We start from the raw sequence: 22,639 nt of genomic DNA, 5'->3' as shown, positions 1-22,639 counted from the left end.
AAAATGCTGTGTCACAGAAGCGTGAATTACTGCTTTCAGCTCCTCATGGCTGTCATGGGCAGTTTCTTGTCATCCAGATCAGAGCAGGGCTAAACCTAAGTCACTGGCCCTGAAGCTTGCTATTTGACATGACAATTTCCATTGGGTTCCTCAGAGCAAAGTATTTTGGCTACCAAGCTTTCACAGACAAAAGTTCTTGCACTCTTGTACCAACTGTCTCAGGTGAAATAAAACTCAGTGTATCGTTATCATTCTTTCCTAACCAGGACAGGAGATGTGAAGGGAAGCAGTGAGGGAATAATTTGCTACCCTTGAAAGAGAAAGATACATTGTGCAGAATCTCCTGCAAGTATCATTGATACACACCCACATCCAGTCATCAGCTCCCTGTAACACAACAGGTCCTGCTACTGCCCATGGAGTGGGTGCAGCATCACAGTATGAAGTATCAGTGCGGTACTTGGGTTTGTGGAACAGCAAGTGCAGTGCCCACACTCAACAAAACGGGAAGCAATGCAAGTACAGGCTTGTTAGTTGAACCATGACTGTATGCAAGGCTTTTGAACATGTTTCTGAAGAAAGACTTGAAATAAAATTAAAAAAAAAAAAAAAAAAAAAAAAAAAAAAAAAGATGGCAGAGCATGCCAGACTCAATAAGTTAACTGATTTTCTGATTAAGGGAAACTTGACAGATCTTTGGTTCAGCAAAGTGATACCCTTAGGAGACTGGCAATTAGGCTTAGAAAGATGAGTATTAATGAAAGAATGGTACAGTAAAAAAACTAACAGATAAATAAATGATAACATGGGAAGAAGAACCAGCAGCCTTGAAGGATTTCACCATCAGTGTCCAATGGATCAGTCTTACTGAAATAAAATAGCATGAACTCGCCAGTTAAATTTCTTTCTGCCCATAACACAAAATTGTGAGGTACTGTCAACACAACGGGGGATGGAACAGTGTCCTGGAAGACACGGATAACTTCAAGGATTGGAGAAACAGAAACAGGATAAAATAATAGTTATATGCTGACAGACTAATGACAGCTGTTACGCTGGACAGGGAGCTCATGAGTTAGCAATAACAAAGGAAAAGAAAGCCCAAACCCCTCTAACTAAGCATCAGATAATTCTGAGACACTGGTATAATGTGGCCATGAAAAGACCAAATGCGTTGGTAGTCTCTGTTATGAGCAATTCGGGTCCAATACAGGGAACACTGTGCTATGTGCCTTCTGGGGAAAGATAATGCTTTAGATTTCCCTTGTTTCCAGGGTTTCTGCACTATTTCCTTAAGAGTGAAATGAAACTGCATGGCCAGAACAAGAAGATTTTATCACAATAGCATTGAAACTGCTTTTCAGCCTCCACAGGGTAAAGCACTGGAGTCTTTCAGAGCCCTAGACAGTTAAATTGAAATAGCTCTGCATCTTAGATGAACTATTTGACTCTCTTCCTCCCTCCCCCACAAGGTCCTTGTCCATGTTCCAAACCATACTCCCTTGCCTCCAAGCTGGAAAGGGCTCTGCAGCAGCTCTCCCATTAAGCTGGGGAGTATATCTGGGAGAAAAGAGCAAAGATATTTGGTTAGCGGTCTCCAAAAACTCCCATGCACAAACTGAACGACTGAAAGGTGCTTCTGCTGCTTTCTGGGCCTGAGAAAAGAGGAATGTGGCCTTTGGAAAAGACATTTCTTAAGAAGCCACCAGGCATGGAGACTGTTGTTTGACCACTTTCTTCAGTGGGGGCTGGAGAAGTACTGCATGTTCTACAGGCCTGTGCAGAGCGATTTAGGGAGCCTGGTCAGACTAGAGTAGAGAAGCAGTGTAAGGTTTTCCCCATTCCTGTCTCTGAACTGGAGGATCAGTCCTCTGAATCTTCACTTTCTACGGGCTTCTACATAGGGAGGAGAGGGGCCTGGCCATAAAGAGCGATCTGAACGGCAGGAGGAGTAAACAGAAACTGTCACTCTCCGTACAGTGAGCTGGTCCCATGGGTTGACTTGTCACCTTCTGTCACCCTTCCAGAAGCCTTCACCCAACTTGGTAAGAGGGCATAACCCTTGTGTGAGAAGAGCAGGCAGCTGAAAAGGCAGGTAAACACTGACTGAAGATCTTGATCACATGGGCTGCTGCTTACAGCTTCCATGTAATGGAGAAGGGAAGGAAAAACTTTATCTGAGACCCTAAAATTAACATTAAAATTGATAAAAGCAAGTTGGACTGGACCCTTGGTACTCAGTATCACACCTGAGACAATCACCGTGTCAGTGACTAGTCTCATCTAACAGAATGTTGCTTTAGAATTATTGGAGGATCAAATGACACACTTGAGGATCTGCTACTCTGGCTACATCTTCACATCCGTCCAGTGAAAACTATTGGGGTGTTTGTCAGAAGGGGAATGGTAGAAGGGGGTGAGAGGGAGGTGAGCTCTTTAAAATATAATTTATTTTCTGTCTATCTTCCTTTCATAAGAAAAAAAAAACAAAAAAACCCAAACTTCAGCTTAAATTACAGGCATGCAGACAAGCGCTCTCAGCACCAGAAATTCATCTTACATGTTGATTAATACTCAAACTATTAGAGCTTTAGCATGAAAAATGGGATAGGCTTCAACTGAAGATTGCCTGTAGCTAATGATGCAGTGGAATGAACTTTCATTCCAGCTAAACCATTCCTGTTCCTGTAAAAATAAAGAAATCCAATCTTGGGTTATGAAAAAGACTCAAAGAACTCTGCATACTTCTTGGCTTAAAATAATGGCATGTATTTTAACAAATCGGCGTATATGGGATATGTTACCCGTGAAGTCAAACATATATATAATTGCATACATGTACACGCAGACTATAAATATCTGACGTGAGGTCAGGGAGCGGAAGAGAAGTTGGTGACCATAACCTAGAATTTCACATGTACAAGTGCATTGCAGAGTTACTATATTTTAACATAGCTCCTGTCTCAGGCTAAAAAAAAATAAAATGTAATAAAAAAAACACCAGAAGGAAGTGCAGCGGGCTGTATAGCATCTGCCTGGCAAGGCTGCCTGACATAGGCAGGACTTGCCCAGAGATCTCCCTGTGGTTCAGCCCCTGGCGCCATCAGTTGGGCTTGAAATCAAAAGCAGTGGAAGGAGGTAATTAAAAGTGACTCTGCATCACTCCACTGGTAAAAGATGACTCCACTGCAGCCACCGAAAAAGGGTGAGAAAGGATTCAAGGGTATGTAAGAGAAGGCATGTGTCTCTCCAGGTTTAGCAATTTCCATTATGGAAACACAGCACTTTACAGCTTTTAACCTTTATGCTGCTGAAGTCGAATATCAACTTTTTGTTTTAATTTCAGCACATAAAATGCAAACTCCAGTTTGGCTTATGTCAACAGCACATTCTCCTTAAGCCGCAAGTAAGGTGCTGAGTTGAAAAAGCACCACAAGGTAGAAAGCTGAGAAGTGGAATCGCACACAGATAGTGATTGCCACCAGCACTTCTGCTGGCTAGACCAGCGATTTTCAAGACTATGCAACTTGGAGAGGGTGCAGGGGAAGGCCACAAGGTTCAAACCATCCTGTTGGCCGCAGGAACAACAATTAAAAGAAATTAAGAGAAAAGTCAGACCCCAGAAGGAGCAGAAGACACTGTGTTCCAACTCTAACCAGCTGAAGGAAAGTTTATATAAAAACAGTCACTTGGTTAAGTGACTCATAAGGAAAGAATCCCTAAGCTTTCTTCAGGGAAACCCCAGTAAATAACATGTCTAAAAACACATGAAGATGGCGTTGTCTGTTCCGTTACGATACTCAGTCCACATGATAAAACCTTTGGCAGCAGGACAACCTATTGAGCCCAGTTCTCTTTGGGAAACCCAAAAAAACAGTTAAGAATTGCTGTGGCTGCTTGCAAAGTCTGCCTCATATTCTAGCTCTTGTACGACATGTGTAATGCAAACTGGGAAGAAATGTGAAAAGAATGCTTTTTGTGACAGCATTGGAGGGTGCTCCTCTGTTGACTACATTCAGTTGTACTCTCAAGATATATAAATGCCTGGATTTCAATACATTCTGCATCTTTTATAACTGTTATGGATTCAAATATCCTGCTGTACAACACGCAAAGAAACTGAATGAAAAGCTTGCTGCATGCACAGCCTCTCTGGAATATGTTATCAGACACACAGCAGGCTGTGCAAGAAATAGTCCTCTATCCAAAGAAGGGATGGATATAACTTGCAATGTATAACTTCTTTAGCTATGGGTTGGTTTTTTTTTCTTTCACTTTCTTTCTTTTTCTTTTTCCTTTTTTTTTTTAATTATTTTTAAATTAGCACAACATTTTGGAAGCAAGTTGTGTTTTTAAGCATATTTTCCAGCAAAGAGACTTTAAACTCAGTAAAGTAAGTTCGTAAAAATAAGAGAAATTACAGTGGTTTCCAAACAAATGACCAGATCTGAACACCGTGACGCCTGAACTTGGACTGACTAAAAAACTCTACTGTTGGAGATTCCAGGTAGGAATATTAACAAAAGCATTTTGTGTCAAGCAGAGCTTATGTTCTGTAGCAAAGTCGCTTAGTTTTTGAAGATGTCCAGGAGGACAGAGTGGAAACTTGGTAGCAACTTCTTAGCAATTTTGCCTCGCTCTCTAATGAGTTTTTAGCTTGTTAAGTGTGAATGTGGACATTTTAATTTGCACTGGAAACCTCCTCTGCCCAAAGTTATTCCTTTTCATACCAAACATAATGTGTTTTATTTTATGCTGCTCCCCTTATTTTCAGCTGCTGTAGATACATAGCAGACTCCAGAAATTTTCCAGGACATAGCCAGAAACTTGTCAAGGAAAAAATTGAAGGTTGGAAGCATTGAAGAGTCATTCCCAAGGGACTGTGGAGTTACCATAGTAAAGCAGTGTTGTACCAAAATTCTCAGCAACAAAAGAGGCAGCATCACTGATATTTGAACTGTAATTTTCCATTGTCAGCTGGGGGTTGAATTTGGAAGGAACAGGGTATTTGTGACAATCTTTCAGGTATTTGTGACTATCTGTAAACTCAGGTAGATAGCTTAATGCTCTTCTATATATGATAAAATATAATTTATAAAAAGCTATAAAAGAGCAGCCTAGGCCACCAATACTGAAGAAGCAAGAGCTTCGCGCAGAAAAAAAATGCAGCTGCAAGTAAGATATAAGTAACTGCTTTAAAACATGAACATCTTTTAGGTCAAGTAAACCATTCCAACATCCGAAATGGAAGATTCAACTACAAAGAGCATAGGCAGGAATGACATGAAAACCCAGCAATGCACAAAAGAGGAACAGGTCACACTAAGAAGTGCTGCATCCTTTTATCTTTCATGGAATGGCAACATTCCTGAGTCTTACCAGAGAAAAGATGTGTATTTAAGTACTCCGTTGTAAATTTGAGTTCCCTTGCTCTACTGTCATGTTGCCCATAGACAATTACCTAGGAACCTGGCACTCAGGACAGCTGAGCTTTTGCTTTCAAGGTCCCACTGTCTATTAAGGGAGACTGAAGTAGTCTACAGTCAAGAGATCCAGACTTGGAAGGAATAATCACAGATTATTCTAGACACAGATCCGTAGAAATACATGCAATTCCGCAGTGGGATCCCATCAGAAAAGACCTGAATTTTGATGGGAAAATGTTTATACTTGTATACCCTAAAGGAAACCCATTCAGTGTACCTGAGCAAAGACACCAGGGTTCTTCGAAAACACACACACGCACTCTCACTCTGTCTTGGGTAAAATCCTTTGAAACAAAAGGATGGAGAACTTCATATGCATGCTTAACATCTAGGCTAGTTCACAAGCATTACTGATTTTAAATCACTTGAACAACTGACCCAACAAAAACACTAGAGCAAATTTCCAATCATACTTTAAGCTGAGATGCTTCCACCAGGTAAGGACGGACACTGAAATGAACTAGTGTCAAATTTTAGAGATGAATTGAAGACAGTCTGGTAAATAAGCAGAACAGGAGGATTAATCACCACTTGTTCTTAAAAGACAGGCAGTAAGAAATCACTGCATACACAAAAGATGTTGAGGAGGGGTATTTTTAAAGAATGAAAGATGAAGACATCTTGCCAAACCTGTTCCAAACCATTCATAATACTGCTTTCTCAGGCTTGAAGAGAGAACTCCTGTGAAAGAAATCATGCTCCTTCTTTACAGAATTCATTAGTAACAAAACAATCCTAAATCCCTTGTCCTCTGCTAGTCAGACCAGTGACAAACAGGTAGTTCGCCTCAAGAGCCTCTGTTTCCAGAGGCACTCAATGGCTAGTGACAAACCTTTAACAAAAACCACAGACAGGACACTGTACTGTAATTATCCATCGATTCTAAATTCTCTCACGTCATTCTTTGACTGCAAGGAACCATGCTTTTACTCTAAGTTTGTAAAATGAGATCCTGGTCCACAACTGCAGCTTCTAGACAAATAGTATCTATTCACAATATTAAAAACAGCTGCTGGAAAGGCATCATGCTGTGGCTTACAAAAGAAACTGTACAAATAAGATGGAACTAAATAAAAGAAATACAACATGGGGCAAAAATCACAGCCCCAATCAGACAATGCCAGGACTGGTTCTAGGAAAGGAGAATTTTATTTTAGCAGAACACTAATCAGACTACAGAAAGCACAGAAAAAACCAACAGTCCCCTAAAAACATACAACACTAAGGACAACACACCCACTCACAACGGGTGAAATTCTAACTCTCTGGAAGTTGATGCCATTGACTTCACCATACCCATCTTCCAGCCTTTCCATGACCTAGACTGGTTGCAATTAAGCAATTTCTGAGCATATGCACTCACTCATCAGGTTAAGAGGTATTTCCTGCAGAGCAGTATATAACAAAGAGCACAGGTAGAGAGTTGATGTTTTCAAACTATTAAAGACAAGTGAAGGACAACCTTCCTAAAGCAAAAGCCTCGATTTTCACCATACCAAGGGCAATACAGATGGTGTTAAGGATTGCAGACAATGCTGTATTTTGTTCTCACTGTTAGCCTTAGCTTTAACTTTTTAATCATCAGTGAGCCCTTAACCAGAAGCCATTTCTCTGGACGTAAAGAAGTCCTACAAATGAGGGTAGGAATTTACCTTTGCATAGGACATTGGTTACTTGTACCTACATACTGAGACATACACTGGCCCACATATAAATATACCAACTCCGGTTCACGCATAAACCCACAGCTCTAGACACCAACACATTTGAGGCTGCCTGCTGGTGTCATTGTTCATAGAGCCAGACCATTAGCAATATCGAAGTCCTCAGCTGAGGAACAGCAAGAAACTATGCCCATAGAGCTCCTTGGTGCACAGAGCTGGCACGAGAACTTCTCATCTCTTGAGTGTTTGCAGCCATATCTCGGCCCACAGGTGATGTGAAATAGAGGTTGAGCTATTTGAGGATGCCTGACTGTATGCAGCTGCAAAAGTGCATAAAAGGGTGGTCTCTGCCATTTTTTTCACTGCCCTGACAGCAAAGCTAAGGACAATCTCGCTCACAGTGCTTCTGAGAATTTGCTATCTGAATCAGCCAGATAACCTTTAATAACTATAAATTAGAATTATGGTACAGCAGTTGTTTCCAGACCATGGTTCTGAGAAACTACAGACTACTTCTACACAGCATCTGCAGAACACAGCTAGGGACAACTGGCCTGTGACTGGAAAGGCTTCTGTTCATTATATGGAGGTTCCTGCTGACACTAGAAAATATCTAGGTCTGCAAATGAAGCAGAGTTTTAAACTATCAAAGTACAACTGAATGCCAAACTACATTGCATAAGACTAATTTTTCTCATGGACTTATCTTCCATGCTCTGGGTTAGTATCTTTAGGTGATTTCCCTAAATGCCCTTAGGTATGCTGCCACCCAGTACAGAAACCCCAACTGTTGAACAGGTCAAGATAACATTGTGAAACAAATGTGACTGGAAGGTTTGAATATCTGCTATTTAAAGGGTCTGATATGGGGCTGACACCTTGTGTAACAGCTCATGGTAACTTTGCATCTACCCACCACCGAGCTTATACCTACCCAAATAATTTAACATATGTTATTTGAACTTAGTAGCACATTCAGTGACATGTAATTCTCTCTTTGAGTTACAGATAACTTGATTATAAAAGAGGAAAAGCAGAGGTTGTGTTTAAAAGAGAAAGAATGCAAAGGAAACAGAGTAAGATCACTTCTTTCTCAGCTGCAGGAACAGGGATTTTAGGAACAAGGATATGAAAGTCACCAAAGAATCGCACTGATCACTAACACCACAGAATCTCCATAGCCAGCTCTTCCTAGTGGGAAATCCCAATTCACCAAAATCAGCGCACTCAGTAGGTCAAGTGTCACACAATACAACAAACAGAAAAGGACAGGGAAGACATCAGTTAATCAAAGGCCACAATGGATCTGGGAAACAGGTGGGACAGGACCTGAGGAGTGACCACAGAACAGGAACACATGACATCATGGAAGGAGAGTGGAGAACACAGTTCCAGAATGGAGGATTTTACAGCCAGAACATGGCACTTAAGTCTCACTCAGCACATGGAAAGTAATTATAAACCTATCTCCACAGAAAAAAATAGATAGGAAAGGTTAAAGAAATCCAGGATGAACTATGTATCGGACTAGACATTGTGTATCTTAGTTTTTATCCAAAACAGAGTCAGGGAGAACAGCATTCAGTTTCTCCTGGTCATCTTGTTTTCCCTTGTAAATGAGAAAAAAGAAGTGTCTGGCCGTTCACCAGCTGCCCTCCACCCTCATGTCCAATGACTACATTTCCTGTTACACTGTAAATGCTATGGAAGGGTGAGCCTGGTGACATTTTTGGCAGGAAAAAAATCTTTCAAATTTTTATTTACTCCCTATTACTACTTGGGAGTAGGTTTTTGTGCAGTTACTGACTTGGAAGACAAGGAAGATATTTTAGGGTCACCCCAAAGCCTTGTGGTACCTGTGAGTGTTTCTCCTTCTGTTCGGTCCCCATCCTGGGTGTCCCCATACTGTTGCACTAAAGTGGCAATCAGACCTTCATGACTGCAGCTATTCTGAGACCTGGAGAGACAGGGACTCCAGCTGCAGGTATCAGCCTGGAGTCCAAAGGACCTTTGTGGCAGAGGTTGGTGCAGCACAGTCCAGAAGCACCTTCCACTCTGCCAGCCAGCTCTCAGTGCTCATTGACCTGAGAAGGGTTGGGAAAGCATCCTTAGAGGTTGGCCACCTTCACTGCCTTCCCCAGGGCAATTCTCACTGTATGTCCAGAATGGGGCTGACGCTCACACTCCATAATCTGAAACTTCACAACCAAAGAGTTTTCATCTTTCTGTAGAGCTTCAATGAAATCTTTCATCAGAGTGGAAGTGGTGCAAAAAATTGGCTGTGCCACAAAGAATGAAGAATTTAAAAATATTTTCAACATGCAGATGCCTTGCCAAAAGCACAGTAAAGAGCCCACCATGAATACATTATAGAAATAAAAGATGTTTGCTCATTTCTAAATTTCCTGGAGTTTGCTTAATGTCAGCAGTCCCATTTAATAGCAGAAATGTAAAACCCTGTGACAGCTATTGAACCCCCAACCCCTGATAGGCAGTTACCAGCTTCACCAGGACTGGTTTTGAAATCATTCAGTCCGTTAGCCTGCATCTTGTTACAGTCAGTGCAACTGATGCAATACCATGAATCTCTTTTTCCCTGTACATTTTTAACTCTCTCGTGCCGGTAATTATTTTACTCGTACAAGAATATAAACCAGGGCTGCTCTGTTTCTCGGGGAACATTGGGGAAGCAAGGTTGCATCTAGTTTTTGTTTGAACTAGTAAATATTTAGGAGAACAACATAGTTTTTATCTGAAACATGTTTTCACAGCCTTGAAACAGCTAGGCAGTAAGAAAGGGACTGAAAAACAGCCTGCCATTTCCTTTCCTCCCTGTATTTTGGACTGCTTTTGACACAGCATGTGTACGCATGCACGCTCACTTGCTTGGTCTACTCTTTTACACCGTGACTTCATTGTAAAATTCAATTCATCTGTTCAAAGCAATGACTGAAACACTGTCTATAAAATTATGGCATTTTTCCACTTTAAAAAAAAATACTTTAACATTTCTTCATTTACAAGTTATTTTTAAACCTAGTTGGCCTTAAGCCAATTTTAGTCATAACTGAAGTGGATTCTTCTTTTCCTAGAATTCAATGCCTTCCTTTTTAAAAATATATTAGTTTAAAAAAAAAAAAAAAAAAAAAAAGAAGTAAAACCAGCAAAGTTTACACTTCTGTCGACACCGTTTTACCCTCTGACGTATCAGCACAGTTTGCTTTTCAACTTACTACTAGGCAACAAACCCAAACGAGTCTTTACTTTTTCTAGTTTAGGAACTGAACTTGAACACAGACTTTAGCAATCCCAGAGCAGAACCACTTACTTTCAGTTTGAATCTGGCTGGGGCACTTGTAGAGCATCATCACAGCCAGTAACTGGCTGAGTCAGAGTTTATGTCTCAGAGATAATTGAAGACCCTTCAGAAACATGGCTGAATTTGAAAAAGAAAGCATCAGAGCCTTATTACAATGCAAAGATACATATGGCTTCTGGCACTGTATCCACAATTTACATGTCATTAGCCAAGCATGAAATAGATGAACTGAGAGAGCTGTTGTCATATACGTAGGTAGAATGAGTATCCTGACTTTAAGTTTCCATTTTCCAGGACTGTCTCAAGAGACAGTAGGACATCTGGTCTTCTTAATGAAGTAGCTGATCTGGAATCTGGGTTTAGTAAAACTACCCCCCTCAAATAAAAAAAAAAATTAAAAAAAAAGACTTGAATCTAGAGCAATTAATATGTCACCAAGAAATATTTTAAAGAATAACATGCAAACTGACCTGGCAGGGAGAGTATTTTCCTTCTCCTTTCAAAGGGAATTCTGTTTTTCCCAAGAGAAAATTCAAACTAAATTACACTAACTGACTTTACATTCAGTGAACGTTCACATGCACAGTAGTATCTGCACTGTGACAACTCCACTAACTGAGATGCGAATATAGGATTTATAAACTTCAGATCTACATGTTTTGTAAAGGGTTTCAGCAAGCAGGAATGCAAAATAATTAGAAGGTAAGAACTTTGTTGTCACTTTATCCACAAAAAGTAATTTAATCGGATTTTTATTTTCCAAGTTGAATTTTCTCAAGTCTGAGCTCAGCATTAAAGTGCTTGATCCTTCAAATTAAGCAGAAATGATTGGCTAACTCAGTGCTTAAGGAAGACAAAGGAAAGGTGAATTTTCTGTATTAAAAAGTGTCACTTTGGTTTTGGGTTTTTCTGTTGTTGTTGTTGCTGTTTTACTGCTTGACTGCCTAGAGATTTGGAACCAAAATTCCATAAGGACAGAGCATCTATCTAATCTTTTAACCCAACAATGGTAGAAGCATACTGAAGATGGACTTCTTGAGAAATGTTACAGGTTTCACTGTTGTTTTCAAACAGCAGGCTCTGGAGGGCTGTTTGGGGGGATTTTTATTTTTATTTTTAAATGAGGGTGATGAAGATGCACAGGGGAGGAAGCAAATTCACAATGGTGGATTAAGACACTCAGAAGCATTTGGCTCCTCTGTCTTCAGTACCTGGACTAAAGCTACAATGCTCTGCGCAACTCTGCACAATGCCCCACTCTTTCTCTGTGCAAGACTGCGGAGTGGAGTTCAGTTTTAATATTAGTAAAATGTGGCTTGCCAACATGTGCTTGCTGAATGAGGTAGGTCTCCATTACCTCATTCTGCACGACCCTTTTACAGATTTTATCCAACAAAGCTTTTGAAGATATATTTATCTTTAACCATGTGAGAAATCTCACTTACGTTAATGATTGTGCAACAATAAAAAGTGAAAATAAAAATGATTAGTAGCCCTCTGATGATTATAAACCCTCTTCACTTCTCTTCCCCCCCTTTTTCTTAGGAACTCATTACTCCAATGTTTATTTTTACTTTTGTAAATCTAAGAGTGCAAAGCTGAAGGCAGAGGTATAAAAGCAGCCACAATTTGAATGGGTGGGTGGGTATGGGATCTTTACATATGTACATACGACATGATCCATGGTATGAATGCCACACTTGGCAGCACTAGCAGGAGGGTTACAGCTCTGGTAGCTACCCAGTAATTCTGTACCAGGACAGTAAGGAGGGATTATGCAGCTTTGTAGCATAAAGCTGCATAAGAAGCTTTGAGAAACCATCATCATCCTCAATTTGCCATTCTCCTCTCCCCCCGACCCCCTCTCAAAAACTCTTGTCAACTCTCAGGTTTACCCATTTCATTTTCCATGCCACTAGGTCCAGTAATATCAAGGTGTTTGTGGGGTTTGAGCCTCTGCAGGCAGCTGCACGTTAATTCTATCTGTGTAATTGGGATAATGCAAACTCCAGAATCCAGCATGAATGACCGGTGTGAAAGAGAGGGGAGGGACACACAGATGAGGATTCAAGAATCCTTACAAGGAACTGGGTCCAAAAGAAAGATCAGGATGATGGTTTTCTGGATATTTCTTTTTGAGTTACCTTCTGGCTGACAGCCCAGGCCAGAGCAAGAACATTTCTGAACCTACAGCAAGGACTGCCCTTTGCTTAGAGTGAAAGGAGAGCTAACAGCTCCACCAACCCTCACATCTCACAGGTTTCTCCTATATGTGCTTACGGGTATCCTGCCTTATGCTAGCAACTAACACTATGTCAGATGCTACCAGTCCTGACCTCCCTGGGGTGCCCCATAGTTCAGGTCTCTGGAGAACATAGCTGGTCCCTGCAAGTCCTGCCCAACAGATTCTGTTTCTGCCAGCCCCAAGAGCTCTTTGGTGCCCCTTCTATCTCCATTTCCCTTGACAGAGCATCTACAGTCTAACCTCTCTCCTCTGGAGATCAGATCAGCATCTACTGCAGCAGCAAAGCCTTAAGTCAGCATATCATAAAGAAACATTATAAACATTACCTTGACATTTTAGTGTACACAGTTAACATTTACATTTCACACCACCTCCTATGTAAAGTCCCTCTCTCCATGCCATCAATACACCACTTCTCTTAACCCGTCCCCACCCAACATTAAGAGCCCTTTTTCTCAGGCAGGCCAACAAACCAGAAGATTTTTGGTGCTTCTGAGCCTGGCTACTGTGGAGACAGAAGTGGTCAAAAACTTGCTAAAAATACAAAAAGTAAAAGCAGAGAAAATTTGCCAACCTCCAGAACATTTAAAACCCACCTGGGTCTTTCCCAAATACCCCAGAAATGCTTCAAGCTCACAATGAGACTCTACAGGCAATATTTGAGGGGCTGCTTTCAACATTTGCTATGAAGCATCTTTTGATGCTCCACATACATCTTCCTAAGGGTTAATATACCAAAACGGGGGGAGGGGGGGCACAAAAGCTGTATAACTTCTTTCAGTGGTATGACAAATTCTCTCTGCATCATATTCCAAAGTGTGAGATGTGCAATTTCCATTCTTAAGCTCAGTAAAAAGGGCATGAAAAAGTACTAACCCTGGGAACTGCTTAATTATTAGTTTATCAGATCAACATCAGCAAAACTGTCTTTTTATGTGCTGCTTACTTTAAAAAAAAACCCCGACCATGCATATTTCAGTTCTCCCTCTCCACACCCCACACCCTTCTGCTGCTGTCCAGCTGGAACACATCAAGGGTCTAGAAGCCAAGTCAAATGTTGACCCCACCCTCCTCCATCCATTTTAAGGCACCTTCAAAGCCAGTACACTGATCTAGTTCAGCTTAGCCAACAACGCCAGCAAATCTGTTATTTAAGACTTTAGTGCTGGGTTTTTATAACTGCCCATTAATACAAGCTTTGATGTATGGTCAAAAAATCCAGCTGTAATGAGTTTCATCAGACTGTAGTAACCTTTCCTCAGAAGGTCTTTATTACTATACCTTCATAATCTTTGGTCCCAATACTGTTTTTTAGCATCATTCTTACTGAACCACCTTAAAACACAACAGTTAGCACATCTCCTTCCCCGAAATTAAAACAAAGAGCCATTAATAGTTTTCTAGAAGACACTTTTGCATCCACATTTTTAAGAGGAGTTTGCTGTTAAGAGTATGCAGGCAATAGTTGCATGAACCAAAAGAGAAACCAGTTTTCCTGACAAAACCCTTGAGATGGGATACAAAAGGATTTTGTAAAAGGACAAACAACTTACTCTGTTGTTCCCCTTTGCAGGACGCAGCAAGGAGGAAAGAGGGAAAAAAAAGAAATATTAGATACATTTATTTTACATGCATTCAGTCTAACTCGTACAGTTCTGGAAACAGCTCAAACCAAATGAGGAAGTGACTCAAAGAACATTCACTGAATCCTTTAGTTAGACAGCTTCCAGGGGAGCACAGAACATTCACAAAGGATTTAAAATGCTCGGCAAAGTTGTAAATTCACACTGTTTTTCAAAATTTCCTCTCTACACAAACATTCTCATTCCACTTTTGCTTCCTTCAGGGTAAATCAGGAGCAGCTCCTGGGAAGTTGGTGGACACAAACACAAGGGAGAAGAAAATGAGGCCTGAAATGATCTAGGGATGGGACAGAAGCCAGAGGGACTTTCATGCGTTGGTAATGCTGAACTTCCAGTACGCAAAGCAACCCACTAAACATGTCTGCTTACCCTTGCATGACAGCCACTCCCTACGACATGCCAATGAATGGAAAGTTTCATGATCCAATGCTTTTTAAAAGCAAATATTGAACTTTCAGATTAATAATAAAAATAAGGAGGAGATGCCATTAGGGGAGAGGGGAAAAGGAATGGGTGGTGCTAGCAAGGTGAAGTGTGCAGAGCAAGTTACGACAAACATCTGTGCTATTATTTTTTTTTAATTGTGAGTTTTGCCATGAGCTGGCATGAACAGAGTATATTATACAGTAGGAAATCAGCCAAAATAAACACCAGCCTACAGTTGAGAAATACAGTCTGGAAAGGTTAGTCACAAAGTTGTAGTCATTTTTTAAAAAAGGAGGGTTTTGGATGCATCAGTCCAGAAACCCAGCAGTAAAGTCAGCTGGTAAATGGATATCCCGTTTCAAAGTGAATTGGCCACAGTGTGATTTATATCAAGCAAGCTGACTTGCATATGGGTTGGAAAAATAAAAACACTGATTCATTGCTATCTGGGTGGCTGTCAAAGCCCATGTCCCGACAAAAGCAAACCTCCTGGGGGAAGGAGGTGACTTGGCAAACTGCAGAAGAATTCGGGGGCTCGTAGAGCAACATTGTGGGGTGATTAAAGATACTTAACAAGAGAGTGAATATATGAACGTGAGTGTGCATCCCCATGTGCGGAGGACAAGGGAAGGCAGGCAAAATGAATCGAGGAAATGTAGGAATGGGGTGATATCTGGCCATTAATTTTTAATATATTAATGAGATCTGTTTAGGCAAAAAGAAAAAATACAAATCAACAACCTTGTACTTAGCTTACAGGATTAAATTAGTAATAGAGACTTCATATTAGTGGCAGTAAGTACTGAGCCCCATCACCACTGTAATCACACAATTTTAAGTAGCACTACTATAAAAAACCAACAGAAAAATTAATATTCTTACTTGACAGATTTGCCCCTGGTGAGAATTCAGAACAAATCTCTTTAATTCAATGACAAATTCCTACTTTTCCTGCCACTACAGAAGGAACCCAGCTAGGGGCAACTGCATTGGGTTTTCCATCAGTGTCCTTGTACGCGAGCAGCAGAACTGTTAATGAAAGCACACAGCTTAGCTTTCAAATTCCAGGCTGCGCGCACTGCTCTGGCAGTTACAGAAAGCAGGCCAGCTTCACCACTGCAATACTCCAGGTTTACAGCACTATTAATCTATTTTTCATTTCTAAGCAGCAGTTTTTCTACTTCTGGTGCCAAAGCCTTGGATACTCAAAGTTACCAGCTGTGACTCGCATGTGAAAAAGAGCAAGAAGGTCAGTCTGGGAAGGGGCTAGGGTACTTCTTTGCCTTTTTAACTCTGGGATCGCAAAGCTGTGGGGAAGCACTGAAGTAAATGCAAGTTCCTGCCATTTCCTGGCAGTCTATCTTACATAAAAACATCGTCTCTAAATCTTCGAAGGAGAATAAAAGACTGGGGGAGTGTCTCTAAAACTATTATATTGTCAGAGGAAGGTGTGAAACTGAGGAGTATGCATGGGATTTTAATGAAACGCTGCTGATTTTTATTTAAGTTCCACTGGAGCTTCTAAAGTACCCTGGGGCTCGGAGCTTTTGCTCTGCAAAATCCAAAACTTCAACAGCAGACCTGCAGTCCACATTTGTACCTCTAGTCCTGTAGGAACAAAGTGCTTTGCAAGACTAGAGCAGCATCAAGCATCTTTCCTGAACAGCTTGATAGACTACTGGGTGAATTTCAAACTACAGGGGTTTGGAACAGTAATATTCACTTTTTCGTAACATATAGATAATTCCACCTCAAATTAAAACTGAATTTTGACTCCCTTCTACTTGTGTCTTTCAAGGAAGTCTCTCATCTTGTGTCTAAGACTCCTTTGACAGACCAACTTTAAACAAAACCAAGAATTCTTTATAAGCACATTTTGAATACAAAATATTTTTAGGGGGAAGGGAGAGACAGGAAGACAGAAGAGAAGTTTAGAAATCCAACTAGTCCGTCTTGTTTAAAGATAAAGTAACAGATATATGAATATGATAAACTTGTCACACAGAATACAAGATTAAACCAGAGGCAGCAACAGATTTTTTTTGACATCATTATTAAAACCTGAGCAAAGGGAAAAAAAAAAAAAAAGGAAAAAAAAAGTATTTTGTTCCTAGTAATTAATTAGGTAACCTCTTGTAACTAATCCTTGTAAAATGACTTCTGATAGTCTTAGGTAGGAACTGATCTACTGGGTCAGGCAACATACTGAAGAGTCACCAATTTATTTATTTGTTTATTTATTTTTAAAAGGTAAGGTCTCAGATACCTGACGGGTCTCCTGCTAAATTCATATTTGAACTATTCTTAAAAAATCATCATTAATATCATCACTGTTTATTCCTATAATAATTGGAGAATCCAGCAGTTCAAGGATTCTCTGATTTATCTGTTGATGGTAGCCTTGAAACGTGGTATGAAAGATGAAGCTGAGGGTTGTTGGCATGAATAGCAGCCGGAGGAGATGCAGACAGAATTATACTGGAAGCCATGGAGGTATCCCAAGTATAAGGAAACATGAGGAAGAGAAAGATGAAGAGACAGAATACAGCACAAGACCCTGGACTCAAGGGACCTGGCCTTCCCATGGAAAACAAGCAGGAAGAACAAATTCCATCAAAATCAAAGCATCATTTCTCAGAACAGATCCTCTGCTGAAGGAATCTGGTGGACCAGCAGACTTACTGAAGAAAGGTGAACCATGCATTAGAGAAACTTTCAAAAGCTTAAGTGACAGGTATTTTTGCTATATTCTCTCTGGACACGTTTTCTCAAACCTTCACTTGATATTAAATATCAAAATAACTAAGTCCAAAAAATATGAAATGATAGTTGGGCATATTCTGTTTCCAAACTTTCTGTCTTTTCTGTTAAATTAATAGAGGCTTTTTTACTGTATCCTGTTCAATTTGCTCCACATGATGATTAGCTGAGTAAAACTGCCTTTGGAAAGGTTTAGCATGTGTTTCATACACAAAAAAACATGCAGTGAATCAGTAAAATAAATATACATGATTGCCTGGAATGCTTCTGTCAGTTCTGTAATACAGAGCTTGAGGGAATAAACTCTTCAAAGCACATCTTTACCGTAGAAGACATTAATAGAAACAATGAAGCTCAGGAAACCCCAAATTGCTCAACACTTTTACTACACAGATCCAATGAAAAACATTTTGGAAGGTTTGGTTTGTGGGCTTGTTTTTTTTAATATTGAGGTTTGACGCACAAATTAATCTTAAAATAGTTAATTACGAATATTTCAAAATTACCATAGAAGAGTACAATGAAAAGGCTACCATTTCTTGAGATATCTGCAGACCTTGTGTTTTCCCAGGTGATACAATTGTTTTTTCTGACTCAAACAGAGCAGCTACTGGAAAACTAGTGAGCTGTTTAACTTACTGAGGATTTATCAGGATAGACACCGGCTCGTAGCAGAGATGCCTTCCAGCTATCCACCTCCTCTTGGGAGTCACAGGCTAGCTCAAGGAAACGGTAATCCTTGTAAACATTCCTAGAACAAAGAGCACCACATTGTAAAAGTAGCATTTTACTACACTGTATCACACACACAGCATTTTAAATTAAAAATCCTTTGGGATCAGAAATTACTTGGTAATTGTTTTGGACAACAGAGTTTACGGGACAGGTGCTTGTTTAATAATTACATGGAGTACTTAAAAATATCTTAGAATGCTACAGCACAGCTCTGGAAATAATAATCTGAAAGCACCGTGAAACTACTTAAAATTGATTTTCCAGCTTTTGCCGAAATGGAGCACTTTTAGGAAAAAAAGTCTGTTGTGATGCAGAGGACAAACATATAAGACAGACCAACAAAACTGTATGTCTTGTGACCAATTGCTGCTGTAACCAATAAATATCAAAACAATTAACAATGCAACTTTTCATGTGTTAAGTCCCTTCAGTGCATCATATACCCGTTTTGGCTTTTAGACATCATCAGTAAAAGGGGAAAGAAAACAATGATAATCAGATATTTAAAAAAAACAAAACAAACCTCTGATGTCTACTGTCATAGTAAGAAAATTGGGACATGTTTAAATAACACCTCTTGCAGGTAATTCACATAATTAGATAAATATAGGGAACCACTTAATGGAAGAAAAGAGAAAGGAGGAAAAATACGTATGTAGGAAGGTGGTACTTGTAAATTCTTCACTACACAGAACAGATTTTCCCCTTACGGTTTAGCCATTAGTTTCCGAATTCAAATTCTATATACAGACCAGATCGCTGTAAATTTGTCAGCCAACAGTCTTTTTAGGAAAGGCCACAAGCTTAGCTGACAAAGGTTAGGAAACCACATTTTGCTAGATCTTAACAGTTGCACAAGAATCAATCTTCCATCGCAACCAGACTGTTTTCTTTCCTTAGCAAGCTATGGAGAAAGGGGAGTGAGGGTGGAGAAAGGGGTTGATGGAAATTACTTAACTTTCAAAGACAGCAATGACAATGGGTCCTTTGGTTTCCTTATGCAACTACAGAGGTCATTTCTACCCCATATTTTGAGAAAATCAAATTGAATACACTACAGAACCAGGAAATAAAGCTATTATTATCACTGCCTAGACAAATTTCTTTAGCATTCAGGGACTGGTGGGATTTCACCGTCACACTGCCGGAATACAACCAACTTGATGTAATTCCCACTTACAGAAGCGCTTCTCCCTTACTAACAGTGTCACCAGACAGGTCCTACCCCTGCTTTTTTGGGGCAGTCTCAGGAAACAGTTGGGTAGAAAAATTGTTATTGAACAGTAACTGTTCATGCCTGAGCATGACACTTAATCATTAATTTGCCAGCCATGAAACCACGATATGGCAACCAGAGTACACCCACCTCTGAATAGAGGGAAATCAGGTATTTTTAGCAGGCTTATAGATTGCATTCAAAACTGCAAAAAATAAAGGACACACTCAGATTTCCTTATGTCGGTGACGTAATTCTCACCAATTTCAATGGCTCCATCTGAGCAGCCAGGCAGGTGTGCTCAGAACCAGGCTTGCACTTCTCCTTGCAAGCATCTGGATCAGAGATGCCACTGGAGCGTGCTTCAGTGCCGCTCAGGGCAGCACACCTGCACTTCTTTCCCAAAGAAACCAGCCCGCAAAGGGACAGAGACACTAAAGAGTCAGGTCCCATAGTTTAGGCAAAGCTACTGTCAGCATGAATGATTGAAAGCTCTATGGATTTTTTTTTTTTATTGATTAGAAATTTAAAAGTAAACCTTTTTCTTCCTTGACTCCAAATGTACTAATCCTGCCTTAAGGCAAATAATAGCCTGGACGACCTCCTCGGATGCTGTTATCTTGAACTGATGACAAAACACTTGAATTTTATTCAATTTGCAATATTGTGGAACTCCAAGTCAACATTTACTGAACAAAACAAAGAACTCAATAAAAATAGAGAGAGAAGCAAAATGAAATCGCCAGAGGAAAAAATGCTTTAATTTATTGTTAGGAGAAACTTTTACTGAGATAAGTTTTTTGGCTAAGTTAACTAAGCAGCTATAACTCTGAAGAAATAGGAAGCTGAAACGGTAAAAGGGTACTCTCAGAAAAGATGACTAAAAATAACAATAGAGCAAATAAAAGCTGTAAAACACAGCGATAGGGAAGTTCCAAAAATACTTATCTGCAAGAGCAAAACAACATGACACCGACTTGTGAAAACATTTTTTCAGGACTGTCATGTTATATATTAAACTTTTTGGCATTTTGTGACGAGAAGGGATTTTAGCCAACCACTTTGAACAGATGGGAGCTGGCAGTCCTGCATTCCTGTCTCCGTATCAAGACTTTTCCTAGGTCTAGGGACATCTTATGGCCAAGCAGCTGATGTCTCCAGCTCTCTGAGGCTCCTCGCCCTGTAGCATCTGAGAGCTCCACCATTTTATCATAGCTAATCTTACCCCACCACCACCACAAAGGAACACAGGTTTCAGCTTCACAGCATAAATGAGGAACTGCAGGATATACACACTGAGCCAGAACTCTTAGGAAGCTTACAGTAGGGGAGGTAAATGGATGCTTGCCTCCCAAATCAGCTTCCTTGCTGCTAGACTTTCTTTGCCTTTCTTTCTTCCAGAAAGGCTGACAGGCACAGGAACTTTTCAAAGGAAAAAAAGCCAAAGTAACTTCTGAAAAGAGTGTGTCCTTCTTCTGTTACTAGTGGAATCTTACAAAAACACATTAACATGTTTTACTCATTAGGAATCTACTGGCGTCTCATGGAAAGCTGTAAAAACGTTCTTGAAAACAATTCAGACTTTCTGTTTTGTTCTCTCTTCCAATTTTTAAAATTGCTGAAGATATCAGCACAGAAACAGTTACTACTCAATCCTCACCTACTTACTCCATATGGAATACAGTGAGGTCATGTTCTCATTGTCATCTCTATAGCAGCTAAATAGGATGTTATACATCAAAGAGAATGATATAATACAGGATACCAAGAAGCAAAAAGACGAACTCTCAACAATACAAATCTTGGTGATATTCAGGCATCTTTAAATCTAAGGGACTGTAGAAACAAAACAGATACAATAAATGGGAACTTGCCTGGAAGTACAATTTGCGTGCAACATTTCCCTTGAATATATAACATTTTTAAAATGTGAACACATAAATAGAGAAGCTGTGTGCAAAGCTATATGCATATACCACATCTACCTATGCTGCTTCCTCCCGTAAAGTCTCATCTTTGTAATTTAATATCCTGCATAGTACATGAAAGTTTATCTATAGCGGCATTACTGGAAATTAACATAATACTACTTTTTTTTCCAGAGTGAAAAATACAAAAGGTTACCATTTGTTATCTGCAGATTTTATTATACTCTAGATAAATAAACCTCAAGAACCACATTCCAGAAAAAACACAACATAATTACTTATGGAGATGAACAGACAATCGGACTAAAAGCATCATTTCCGATTCCAGAATGGTTTCACACTCAGGACATACCTTCTCTAGGCCAGGCCCATTACCTCAAAGTCCAGCAGACTCCCAGCTGTAACTTTGCTTACCCAACAACTTCTTCACTTTATTACCACCTTTGTTTCCAGCATACTGGATTCTTTTCCCCGCTATATTTAAGGGCCCAAAGTGAACTTTCTAATGCACAAATGACCTTTACATTGTCCATAGGTATTTCCTTAATGCCTCCCATCATGGAAGAATCCTAACATGAAAATGCAGGAATGGAGTAAAGTATTTGAAAGTGCACAAGAGGAAACAGAGAAGTGCCGGTAAGTTTGAAGACTGAGCCCAGCTGTGAGTTACTGAGATTCCTGTCCCACTAGTCCTGAAGCCTGGGCTGTCAACATTGCATAGAGAAGGTTTGATTGCCTATAAAACAGCAGAACTATACAATCCAGGACCAACAGGTGAATAACACACAACTAAAAATCACAAAGAAAGAACTTTCTAGTTGCCTGCTACAGTGGAGGCAATACCAGTACCTTTCTCTCTACAGCAGTTGCACATCAAGACTACTTGCTATCTGAGCAAACTCAACTGCTAGAGCTCAAGATGTATAGTATCTCTTGCAATTTCTTAGTATTAAGATAAGGTTAAATATTTATCTCCAACAAACCTGGAAAGATTTTAAGGGCAACCACTGTAGATACATTACAAACCCAGTTAATATGTATGCATATATATTAATGCATATTCACATATTAACTATATGCATAGGCAGCTTTTAGACTGAGTTGGATCTGAAGCATTTCAGTAGACAAAGATGTACTATATATGCATGTATTTTTTTTGTATATAGAGAAAATACAAACCAAGATTAAATGAAGATGTATTTATTCTTGCCAATATG

The 22,639-nt window shown here is 39.9% G+C and overlaps 1 protein-coding gene across 3 annotated transcripts in view; it reads right to left on the bottom strand.

Moving 5' to 3' along the window:
- The window catches only part of DNM3 (dynamin 3), a 186,905-nt gene that overhangs the window by 38,765 nt on the left and 125,501 nt on the right, over positions 1-22,639 (bottom strand). For all 3 annotated transcript variants that reach the window (XM_049809312.1, XM_049809311.1, XM_049809313.1), the window contains one exon: positions 18,183-18,294. In XM_049809312.1, coding sequence (XP_049665269.1) covers positions 18,183-18,294 — 112 coding nt within the window. The remainder of the gene's footprint in view (positions 1-18,182; positions 18,295-22,639) is intronic.

The sequence above is a fragment of the Accipiter gentilis genome, chromosome 8 (genome assembly GCF_929443795.1).
Source record: "Accipiter gentilis chromosome 8, bAccGen1.1, whole genome shotgun sequence".
NCBI lineage: Eukaryota > Metazoa > Chordata > Aves > Accipitriformes > Accipitridae > Astur > Astur gentilis.
The sequence above is the reverse complement of the archived record's forward strand: the minus strand, read 5'-3'. Positions and strand labels throughout refer to the sequence as shown.